We start from the raw sequence: 12,692 nt of genomic DNA, 5'->3' as shown, positions 1-12,692 counted from the left end.
GCTTCATCAAGCAGTTGTCATCATCAACTAGTTTTGGGGTGTGATGTATTTGGTGGGAAGAGATTTGTTAGAATAGCATACAAATGTGTTCACTCTCAAGGCATATGTTACCACCATGGTGATAACATATGCCTTGAGAGTGAGCATGAAATGAACATAAAATCATGCGCCATCTTACAGTTTCAATGTTAGATTCTTAGGGTGACCATATGAAAAGGCAGACAGGGCTCCTGTATCTTTAACAGTTGCATAGAAAAGGGAATTTCAGCAGGTGTCATTTGCATATATGGAGAACCTGGTGAAATTCCCTCTTCATCACAACAGTTAAAGTGCAAGAGCTATACTAGAGTGACCAGATTTAAAAGAGGGCAGGGCACCTGCAGCTTTAACTGTTGCAATGAAAAGGAAATTTCACCAGGTTCCCCATATATACAAATGACATCTGCTTAAATTCTCTTTTCAATACAACTGTTAAAGATACAGGAGCCCTGTCCTTTTCATATGGTCAGCCTACATTAGATGCTCTTTGTTATTCAGATCTGGCCTCAGTACAATAATGTAGCATTTGGGAATGAAGATGCAAACCAATAAGCCCAGACAGGAAGCCAAGATAGAGAAGACCTGCACAGCTACCATGTATTTCCCTTTGGTGCTCAGGTAGGCCGGCACAAAGGACACCCAAACACTGCAAAACACCAACATGCTGAAGGTGATCAGCTTGGCTTCATTGAAGGCCCCGGGCAGCTTCCTGGCTAGGAAGGCCACCATGAAACAGATGGCAGCCAGGAAGCCCATGTAGCCAAAGGCAGTATAAAACATGACCGCAGACCCTTCGTTACATTGCAGGATGATCTGACCAGGCTGGGAATGCATGTCAGAGTCTGGGAATGGAGGAAAGATTCCCAGCCAGAGAATGGAGATGCCCACCTGGACACTGGAACAAGAAATCACAATGGAGTTGGCCACACTCTTCCCCAGCCACTTCCTCATCCGGTTCCCTGGCTTTGTGGCCATAAATGCCACCACCACCATGACAGTTTTGGCCAACAAAGAAGAGATGGCAACTGAGAAAATGATGCTGAAGGCGGTTTGTCGGAGAAGGCAGGTCACTTTCCGGGGTCGTCCGATGAAGAGAAAGGAGGACAGGAAGGAAAGCAGGAGGGAGATGAGGAGGACGTAGGTGAGGTCCCGGTTGTTGGCTTTGACCAATGGAGTTTCTCGGTGTTTAATGAAGATGCCTAAGAGAAGGCCAGTGGTTAGGGACAACATTGGGGCAAATAAAGCTAGGGTGATTCCCAGAGTTTCTTCGTAGGAGAGGAAGCTGATAAGCTTCAAAACACATTGATCTCGGTCCTTGTTTGGATGCTGGTCATCCGGACACTTGGTGCAATGGTCTGCATCTGAAAAGTACAACAGCAGCAGCAGCATTTACGTAAACTGCTTTCCACCAATTATAGTCTGTGGTTTATTACATTCCCTAAAAGAGGTGTGGTGCTCCTCTGACCCACTGTGGTTTCTGCAGGCCCCACTTTGTCTCCGAAACCGGGGAAAGCACTTATCTTTTGGAAGTCGATAAATAGCCACTGAAACTGCATTCCATCTATGCACTTGCCAAAAATGTCACCACTACTGATTAAGACTAATCAGACGTAAGCCGGAGTCAATCACTCAGCAGGACTTTCCAATAACATCTCAAATACCAAGCTGTTTGCATGCCTGCTCAGAAGTAAACAAGAGCAGCATGTCCACCCGTACATCAGCAGATCAAGCCTTTGCATTTCTACTCACATGTAAGCAGGGCAGGTCTCTGCAGGATAAGCCTCAGACATAAGCAGGACTGGATCCCTTGCTTATTGAGTTATGTGGGGCAGCATTCAATATTACCTAGGGTGACCATATGAAAAGTCGGACAGGGCTTCTGTATCTTTAACAGTTGCATAGAAAAGGGATTTTCAGCAGGTGTCATTTGTATATATGGAGAACCTGGTGAAATTCCCTCTTCATCACAACAGTTAAAGGTGCAGGAGCTATACTAGAGTGACCCGATTTAAAAGAGGGCAGGGCACCTGCAGCTTTAACTGTAGGGTGACCATATTTTGGAAACCAAAAAGGAGGACAACATGGTCCGTGTCCAGTACCAAGGGGGCGTGCCCACCCAAACATAGCCTTGGTCACATGTCTGATTTTACAGCACACATTTAAGACAAATCTGTTCTACATAACATCTTAATGTTAAAATCACTGAAATAAAGAACAAGTGAGAGATTCAATGTATCTGAAATTAACTTCACTCAGTCCTACTTTTGTAGGTTTTGCTGTACTTTGAAGCTTTTGCTATACTCTGTGTGTTACATTCTCCCCTTCCCTCAAATATCTTTTCTGACTGTATCTTCACTCATTGCAAGCTGCTGTTGTTGTTAACAGGGTTTGCTACTGGCCCCAGATCGATTTCAAATTTGGTATGGCTAAAGCGCTACCTAAAAGCTATCATGGTGCCAACTTTCAGTTCTTTATCTTTAAAAATGACAGTTTTAAAAATAATAATTTTAAAACCTCATTTTTAAAAAAATTCCTAAAAAAATCAATGGATGAACGGATCTGTTTCAAATTTGGTGTGGCTAAAGTGCTACCTAAATCCTATCATGGTACAAAGTTTCATCTCTTTAACTTTAAAAATGACAATTTTAAAAATAATAATTTTAAAATCTCAATTTTTTAAAGATTCCTAAAAAATCAATGGATGAACGGATCTGTTTCAAATTTGGTAAGACTAAAGCCCTTCTTAAGAGCTACCATTGTGCCAAGTTTCATGTCTTTATCTTAAAAATGACGGCATTATAAGCATTTTTGTTAATTCCCATTTAAGCTGCTCTTTGAGAAAAAAATCCGGATTTCCCCTCCCCCCTCCCGGATTTGCCATCAAAAAACCAGACAAATCCGGGCAAATCCGGTCATATGGTCACCCTATTTTACTGTTGTGATAAAGAGGGCATTTTACCAGGTGCTGCATGCATACCAATGATAGGGTGACCCTATGAAAAGGAAGACAGGGCTCCTGTAACTTTAACAGTTGTATTGAAAGGGGAATTTCAGCAGGTGTCATTTGTATATTTGGAGAACCTGGGGAAATCCCCTCTTCATCACCACGGTTAAAGCTGCAGGTGCCCTGCCCTCTTTTATATCTGGTCACTCTCGTATAGCTCCTAGCCACATGCGAGTGGGTGTTTGTTCTATTTCTCAAGGGCAGCTCCTTGCTCTGGAGTCTCTTACCTTCCTGGGAGGAGATGTCTCCTTCAGGACATGGGACACAATCGTAGCAGCAGATGGGTTCCCCTTCCCTAATTGTCTTGGTGTATCCAGGCAGGCAACTTCTAGTACATCTAGAAAAAGGGACTGTCTAACCATATAAAGAGAAGGTGCATCAAGCATAACGTTGTGGAACGGGGGCTTTATTTACAATTGAAAATGATTTATATCATGGAGGTGACCCTATGGAAGGCAGGACAGGGCTCCTGTGTCTTTAACAGTTGTATTTAAAAGGGAATTTCAGCAGGTGTCATTTGCATGCATGTAGCACCTGGTGAAGCACCCTCTTCATCACAACAGTTAAAGCTGAAGGAGCCCTGCCTAGTGTGACAAGATACAAAAGAGGGCATATTACAGGAAGCTGTTTACCATAGGGGCAAATGGTTTATACATGCCACCATTTATTAATTTGTTTTATTCATTTAAAACATTTCTTGGTCATCTTTCATCGTGGAAACCCTTGCAAGGTGGCTTACACCAATACTGTTCTTTCTATCTTTCATTTTATCTTTCATTCTAACTTTTATTCTATCTTTCAGAGTATATTGAAATTATATTTTTGAGGAGGTGGCTTTAAACATTAGGGGCAAATGGTTTATACATGCCACCATTTATTTATTTGTTTTATTCATTTAAAACATTTCTTGGTCATCTTTCAGGGTGGAAGCCCTTGCAAGGCAGCTTACACCAACACTGTTCTGGTATGCCATTTAAGCCCACCTACTTAATAATGCACTTTCATTCTATCTTTCAAAGTATATTGAAATTATATTTTTGAGGAGGTGGCTTTAAAGACTGTACCAGTACCAGAACACATGAAGACCTCCCGCCACCCTCCCCACGGGAAGATCACTAGTAAAACTGACAGGGGGCATAATTAGGGTGACCTACTATTAGGATATCCCTGGATTTTTCCTGCTTTTTGTTCTATCCTGGGAATTAGGGGGATTTTCTGTAATTTTCTATAATATCCTGGAATGTCATGCTTTCCCCTTTAAGGCTGCCATTAGCAGGAGAGAGTTTCTTGATGAAGTTATTTACCTTTGAGCCTCATTAGTTTACCTTCTGTGAAATTGGTGTTCATGCAGAAACGAGTCAGTTTAAAAGAGTGGCAGTTTAAAGGAGATAGTGACAATTTAATGAGGTGTTGTGCCCAGTAACGAATGTGCAATAAAATGCTCATCTGATGGAGCGCTCAGTGAGGCCTACCTGTGAGTAGAAATGGCTAAGATGGCTAGATATGAAAGGGAGCAAAGGAAACGAGTGGTTTCCCCTACCTGGTTAAACGTTCTGGGCCACGTAATGGCATTCTGATCAATGGCGAACTTTATCTCAGAGGAGGACAGTCTCTCTATACTGCCAACGTTCACTCCAGCAGTGGACTTGTTGGGAAACATCACCCAGTTCATGATATCAAAGTTGGCTGCCAGATCTCCATTTTCATCCAAATAAGCTCCGTCCATGGAAGTATTATAAAGCTGAAAGTTTCTCAGGAAAGAGTGAAGCTAGAGTGACCAAAAAAAAATAGAGGTGGGGAAGAAGTTGTTATACTGCAAGTCCCATCAGCTCAAGCCAGCATAACCAATGGTGGGGATGATGGGAGTTACAGTCCTACAACATCTACAGAGCCACATGCTACCCAGCCCTGTCACAGAGAAGCACGTGCATTTAGGAAACATCTCAGCCTGACTCATTAGGAGGTCTCATCACAACCAGTTCTTCCAAGCTCATAGTGGCTATGAATTTTGTTTTCATTATTTATGTTTACAATGCACCTGAGATCCCTTTCTAAATTTCCTTTTTCTGTTTTGCCATTTTGGGGAGGTAATAAAAATGTTCTATAAGCCTTATTTGGCATCCTAAGGAGAGTTCTGACACCAGGGGCTGGTCCTATTATTAGGAAAAATGGGGTAAGTTTATAAAGCCATCAAGGCAGAGATTTATCAATGACTGACCAACCGCATTCCATACCTCCATCCCCAGATTATCAGCATCCCATCCAGGGCAAAAGAAGGAGAACCAGAGTGTGTCCTCCTGCTATGTAAGTAAGTCTGATATCATTTGGGACAGTCCACCGAGGCCATGAAGTCCTGGGCCACTCCCAACAGGGCAACCTGTTCAAAAATTTTAAAGTGACCCAACCCAATCCATTTAGGAGGCTGCAATACGAACCCATCTCAGACCACACCAGCTAGTTGAGGTAATCAGGTTGTTGAGGGGAGGACCGAGAGCATCCTCATACTGTCCCAGCTGCCTTGCCCCATTCTGCTGGGCAACTCAAACCTGGATTGCTCATTTGGGCACCTCACAGACCCCCGCAACTCTGCCACATCTGCCTCTCCTGATGCCTCTGCCTAGAACAAAGCCATTAATTAGGTCTGTGCACTGCCTTGCATCCAAATTTGGATCCTGTACCTAAGCAGGCCAATTCGGCCCTCCTCAGTCTATATCTGGATTGGGCTGCAGTGGAGGGGACCAGGCCTGAGGAGCTTCTGGAAATGGCCCTTTACAGCTGCTGTAGTTTGAAATTAGATCTAGGAAATGGATGAGCTGCCATCTTTCTTAAAAATGGCAGCTCTCATTGAAGACAGGCAGCTTCCAGATGGGTCAGATAAGTCTCATGGGAGGAGAGATGCAAAGGCTCTCTCGGTTCAGGAGGCGAACATAGAGGGGGGAATGAGGAGCAGGAGCATCATAGAATCATAGAATAGCAGAGTTGGAAGGGGCCTACAAGGCCATCAAGTCCAACCCCCTGCTCAATGCAGGAATCCACCCTAAAGCATCCCTGACAAATGGTTGCCCAGCTGCCTCTTGAATGCCTCTAGTGTGAGAGAGCCCACAACCTCCCTAGGTAACTGATTCCATTGTCGCACTGCTCAAACAGTCAGGAAGTTTTTCCTGATGTCCAGCTGGAATCTGGCTTCCTTTAACTTGAACCTGTTATTCTGTGTCCTGCACTCTGGGAGGATTGAGAAGAGATCCTAGCCCTCCTCTGTGTTACAACTTATCAAGTATTTGAAGAGTGCTATCATGTCTCCCCTCAATCTTCTCTTCTCCAGGCTAAACATGCCCAGTTCTTTCAGTCTCTCTTCATAGGGCTTTGTTTCCAGACCCCTGATCCCCTGATGAGTGGGGAGAAAGGCAAACATGGAGTCCAATGGAGTCCTGGTCGGCCTTGTGCCTGGGAACACACAACATCTGACCTGCTTCAGATGTTCGGATCTCACTTCAGCTCAGGAACTGAAGTGGGTCGCACTGGGACATAAGCTGCTCGAGGTAGATTGGGACTGATTTGGAACCTCCAACGCAGCCTCTGAAGAAATCAGGAAGTCTCTGCACAGCCCTATAATGAATGGTGATTTACAAAGGAACTCTCTGTGAAGGAGAAGGAATACTGTACCCTTTGAAGACCCAGCCGGTCTCCACCCACCATCCCCATCCGGTTCAAATGGGATGAGTACGCAGCATGTAAGGTCCAGGCCACAGCCTGGATGGAATTGTAAATACTGTAGGTGTCTTGAGAGAGGATACTTTCAATCACATCCTGGGGCAGGTTGTCCCAATTCTCTTTTTCTCTGCATCTTTTCCAGACTTTCACAGACAACATGTCTCTTGAATAGAAACAATGAAATGCTTTCGTGCCAAACTGCTGGATAGCCAAGAGAAGTGCATCAAAATTATCGTGTCGTGTCCTTTTGTGTGTCTTGATTAAGAAGGACAAAGAAACATGAGTGTGCTGGAGATCAATCATCCTGTAAAACATTCTCACGCTGAGGTCCTGCAAAGTTGTTGTAATACATACTTTTCCTACAGTTGATTTTTTCACCTTTTCAATATTTTGCATGATTAGTGCTAGAATTAAGATGGCATTGGTGTCCACTTGACAAACAACTACATTAACTTGAGTGTCCAGCAAATATAATATCAGGTTGAAATGTCTTTCCCATTTCAGTGTCGCTGGGATACTTTTGGAATAGGCAACGCAAATACCACTGTTTATGACCACTGGCATGAAGGTGCTCATGAATCTTTCTCCACTGTCATTCTCTGGAGCAACAAGACCAATCCACGTCCATCTGAAATGGCGGAGCAGTTTAACAATCCCCAGGTAATGAGGTTCTGATTTTGGGATCATCCGGTAGATAAAAGGAAACTGTTGCTTGTCCTTAGGGATTTGACTAACAAAACCATAACTGACCTATTAAAAAGTGAAAGAGATAAGTGTTTGTCTGGCTTTTAAGGACAACACTCAATTGTTTACTAATCTAAAATATCAGTAACAGCCATAAATTGCCACTTAGATACTGTAAAATAATAATCCTTCCTGCATTTTAAAATGCTTCGAAGGTTTGTTTCTCCCACCTTGTAAGTCATTTGCAGGCCCGTTTTATAGCACTTTGCCCACACATTATCTCCTCATTTAAAAAAAAAACCCCTGGGTATTCCTACCCCACAGCAGACCCATCCCATCCGGCCTTTTCTATCTGAGTTACTATATTTGATAACTGAGTTACGTACACAAGATTACATCTTCCAAATGTAAAGGATAAAGGACATTTTTAATATAACTCATATGATAGGGTGACCCTATGAAAAGGAGGACAGGGCTCCTATATCTTTAACAGTTGTATTGAAAAGGAAATTTCAGCAGGTGCCATTTGTATATATGGGGAACCTGGTAAAATTTCCTCTTCATCACAACAGTTAAAGCTGCAGGTGCCCTGCCCTCTTTTAAATCTGGTCACTCTAGTATAGCTCCTGCAGCTTTAACTGTTGTGATGAAGAGGGAATTTCACCAGGTGCTGCATGCATACAAATGACACCTGCTGAAATTCGTTTTTCTACATAACTGTTAAAGATACTGGAGCCCTGTCCTCTTTTTCATACGGTCACCCTATATGTCATATGAGGTATGCTCATTTAATATTTCCAATTGACATATTCGTGAACATAAGTTTTGCAGCCCATTGAGACCCTCCAGAAGTCTCAGTGCAGTGGAGCGTGCTTCTTGCTGACTTATTTCAAAGGTAGGGAACCTTTTTCAGTCCAAGTGCTGAATTCCAATCTGGGAAAGGTCTCGGGGCCAGTTGGAGAAAATACATCTACTGGTGTGTTGACTCGTAGGCAATTCTGATGGTGCCCAGAATTCTTTATTTTTTTTATTATTTATTATTATTTATTTATATAGCACCATCAATGTACATGGTGCTGTACAGAGTAAAACAGTAAATAGCAAGACTCTGCCGCATAGGCTTACAATCTAATACTTTATATTCTTGGGAATAATTATTTCCAGTCTTATATCTCAATTTATTAAACTAAATTTGAATAAGTTGATTAATATGATTGCATAAGATATAGATAGATGGTCATCATTAAAACTGAGTTTGTGGGGCATGGTATTAACACTAAAAATGAATACCATGTCTCTGTTTATGTTATATATGGGATTACTTTATTAATATCTGGCAAATATTTCCATAAACTCAATGCTTTGCTTCATACATTTCGTGTGTTTGTGTTGTGGGGGTGCTCTCCACCACAAATATCTCTGAAACAGATGCAACTTCCAATTGAGGACCTTGCTTTATACCATCAGGCTTATTTGTTTACCTCTACTAGTTTTTGGTCTTTTCCAGTTCATTTCGATTTTCCACCCTAATCAGTTCTGGAATCTTTCTGTTTGGACCCTCTTCCCAAATGGATGGCCCTAGGTTCCCAACATATTCGAATGGACGAAGCACCTCCCACAATTCTGGCTGTTAGAGAGGCATGGCATGGAATATCACCTCCATTACAATTCGACCCATTTTCTCATGCCCAATTGTCTTTATGGGAAAATCCTGATTTAAAAATTGGAAAGGAAATGCTTCTGTGGCAGACTTGGCTGGATGATGATTTTTACCCTGATCAATTATTGGGTTTGGACTACGAGTTTCTGTCATTTTCTGATTTATAAAAGAATGAGGACAACACCCATACAAATATGGTAGAAATTCAGGATAAAACAATACAATGCAATTTCTTGTTCTAACAGCCAATTTTTATGCATAGAGCAAGAAATTGCATTGTATTGTTTTATCCTGAATTTCTATCGTATTTGTATGGGTGTTGTCCTCATTCTTTTATACTAAATAATGGATTTGCAATTTATTTGTTTTAGCTCCTGAGGAAGGATTCCTTTGAATCCGAAACGTTGAGCCATTTTAAATTTGGAAACAATAAAACGTTCATTGTATATCAACCACAGCACCAGAGCCTGTCTCTCCTTTCTCTCCAACTTCCATTGGTGCGATTCCCTCTCACCCTGCCACAAAAGCATATGCCATGATGAATCTAACGTGCAGAATGGAGAACCCACTCCAACAGGTTGCTGTCATTCGAGAGAATAGTTGACTGCAATTTGAAAACAGAGATCTCTAGTAATAATGCATGCACTCGGTCCTTGTTTACGTCTACTTACATTTGAAATTTTATATCCCACCCTTCAGTTTTATAGCTTCCAGGATGGCTTACATTAGTCTTGGTACATTAGTACATTAGAGGTTGTATTGCCATTAAAAAGTTAAGTCATGGTTACAATGGGACTTAGGTGTGATAGTTTGGGTCTGGATATAATTCAATATCGAAAGCTATATCATACCCGAAATCCCCATGCAGAGCTGACAGAAGAGCCTGTATATTCTAGGGGAAGTTAAACCTCTCTCAAACCATATTCAGCTCTTTTGAGAAGTGCTGCCTTTCTCTGGCCTTACTTGGTGATGTCCACCCAGGGCCACCTTCTGGACTCTTCTGGAAAGATTGCAAAGTGGCAGCAGACTCAGTCTACATCCCCCACCCACCCCGTTCCTACCTGTGGGATTTTGTAGATGCCCAGCATGGTTGAAATCTGGTTGGAGAGTTCAAAGTTGGCCCCTTCAAGGACCGCCAAGAGTTTATTCTGTCCTCCACATCTGTAGTTTGGAACATGCTGCTGCCCAAGAGACATCAGGTCTACCGTGGCCTCGTAAGTCATTCTTGGGTTGAAATAGTTCTCATAGATGTTGTAGCCCAGGGTGATATTGGGCAAGAGCCTTGGATTCTGGTTGATCTCATGAATGGCAAACAAGAAGGGAAGGATGTGCCACTGATGCATACCTTTTGCACTGCAACAAAAACGGATGCCATCAGATTTTTATCCTTCATTCCATAAAAACAGATAACAATTCCTGCAACACTTATTAAAGTAGAAATCTCTTAGAACCATACTCCTATTCAACTGATGTGAATGGGAATTTTCTTCCCACTGCAAATCACAGGGTTAGGGCAGCAACGTTTGTCAACACCATGGCAGGGAGGAAAAGGGTTCAATTCCCCCTCCCCTCTCCAAACCAAGGAGTTTTGAGCCTGATTGTCAACACTTCCCAGCATCTGTTTGTTTGGGTTTTTTAAATGAACCCATTAAATGCGGTGGGGGGGGGGGACACACATTTTGTGTAATGTTTGGTTTAGCCTTCATGCTAAATCAATCTGAGAGCATAAAGCGTCAGAGCTGATCCCAACATTATTGGTTGTGCCTAATGGAGAACCGCCTGCAACAAGGCCCTCATCTATACGACTTCGATAATGCTGCACACTGCGGCATGAGCTGGGGCACAGCTGCATTGACACTCCTTCCCAGCATCTACATGGGAAGGAGCGCAGTTGAGGGTTTCCAGGCACTGCTGGTGATGCACCCACCCACCCAAGTGCTCCCGAGGCTAGTCAGGGGGTGCCTGGGAGCATCCGTGCTGGTTAGTGGGGGGTTTAATGGGAAAATGGGGCTGACATGGGGGCTTGGGGGGCAGGTTAGCTGTAAATCTGAAGGATTACATTTACAGCTAACTGGGTGGAACAAGGGGGGAGGAATGGGATGCGCTCTCCCTGGCAGGATTTCCAACCCCCCTTTAAAGTTTATTTATTTTTCCTTAACAAGGCTCTGCAGAGGCGCGAAAGCCTTGCTCTGATCTAAAAAAGTCAGGGTAAATCTCTGACTTCTTTAGTGAGGAGCTTCGGGGCTTTGCCCCTGGATTGATTCGGAGTGGCGGCTGCATCATGTCGACAGCGTGCCGCCACGCTGAAGCAATCCAGGGGCAAAGCGCCTGTGTGGACAAGTCCAAGGTGTTGTCATAACCATTTGCCTCTTACCACAAGAGCAAGCTATACACCTGGAGAGGGCAACCATGTGGACTATCATGGAAAACTTCCCCTCCTCTTGCTGCTTGTAGACCTGAAGGAGACACATGGTATAGGACCCTCTACTTCTTCACACTATAGAAAGTTTAACTATGTTGCAGATGTAGTGATGCCCACTGATTTGGATGGCTTTAAAATTAGACAAATTTGATGTGGCAGATTGTGCACTGGCTAAATGGTGTCTCAGCATTTCTGCATCCTCCCCGGGAGCAGCTTCCACAAAAGAGAGATTCGGTGTCCCTGCTTAAAGACGAAGAAGAAAAAGCGACACCTGGAAAGCATGAATTCAGAGTCAGTCGGGCACCTGAACACTTACAACTTAAAACTGTTAGAAGGAGGCTTGAAGAAAACATATGGCTTAAATACTGTATTTGTGGTAGATATAATTCCACTGATCAGGTAGTCTCCTAGCCTGTAATAATTAAATGGATCGTTCCGGTCACTTCTCACATGCAGTGGGCATTTGGTTTTTCTCATTCCACAGGCAGGGCAGGGCAGCAGCAGCAGCAGCACAAAAATTAACAGCAGCCACCGTATCATGCTGGAGAATCTCTCTCTGTTTGTGCGTGTCTCTCTCTCCTACACCTACACACAAACACACCCTTGTGACTAGTCTCGGAGACCGCTAATTGGAAGCCAACTCCTTTCACAAGAGCACAGCTGCAGAGACTTTGCTAAAAAGAAAGAAAGATGGAGTTCAGCCATGGTCTCAGATCTGAAGGGGGGTGATATTAAACCTCACACTGGCAGAGCCCCGGCCTTCCCTAAATCTCACCCCAGGCTCTCAGGGGCACAGCAGGTATTTATGCCCTAGCTTTCCTGTCTTTGTATATGAGGAATGGCCAAGCATTGCTCTTGGTTTGTGATTGCTTGCATCACTTTCAAAAGTCATCTTGAGGGGAATCCTTTGAGCTTTGGTGAGAACTCAAGTAAATCATCATGATTTTGATAATTATAAGGGAGCAAGGATCACTCCTGCAATGGCACTGATTATCTGCGTTGTTCCATGCGCAGGTGTGCAGCTGGAGAAAACATGTTGACATGACTCACTCGTGCAGCACTAGTTCAGGGTCAGTGAGGGGGCAGTCCAGCAAAGTTCAACTGACCTTCAGCGCAGAAAAAAAATCTCGATGTATTAAAGGTTACAATACAACACTAAAAACTGTAGAGTT

General features: G+C 43.3%; 1 protein-coding gene across 1 annotated transcript; it reads right to left on the bottom strand.

Annotated features, from left to right (window-relative positions):
• Nucleotides 1-510: 510 nt before the first annotated feature.
• Nucleotides 511-10,441, bottom strand: LOC134395546 (vomeronasal type-2 receptor 26-like). The gene is made up of 5 exons (XM_063121709.1): nt 10,160-10,441; nt 6,707-7,504; nt 4,584-4,811; nt 3,271-3,397; nt 511-1,400 (listed from the first exon to the last, which is right to left on the bottom strand). Exons 1-5 carry the CDS (start codon nt 10,439-10,441, stop codon nt 511-513), a joined length of 2,325 nt encoding a protein of 774 aa, XP_062977779.1.
• Nucleotides 10,442-12,692: the final 2,251 nt, after the last annotated feature.

This window comes from Elgaria multicarinata, chromosome 3 (assembly GCF_023053635.1).
Source record: "Elgaria multicarinata webbii isolate HBS135686 ecotype San Diego chromosome 3, rElgMul1.1.pri, whole genome shotgun sequence".
NCBI lineage: Eukaryota > Metazoa > Chordata > Lepidosauria > Squamata > Anguidae > Elgaria > Elgaria multicarinata.
The sequence above is the reverse complement of the archived record's forward strand: the minus strand, read 5'-3'. Positions and strand labels throughout refer to the sequence as shown.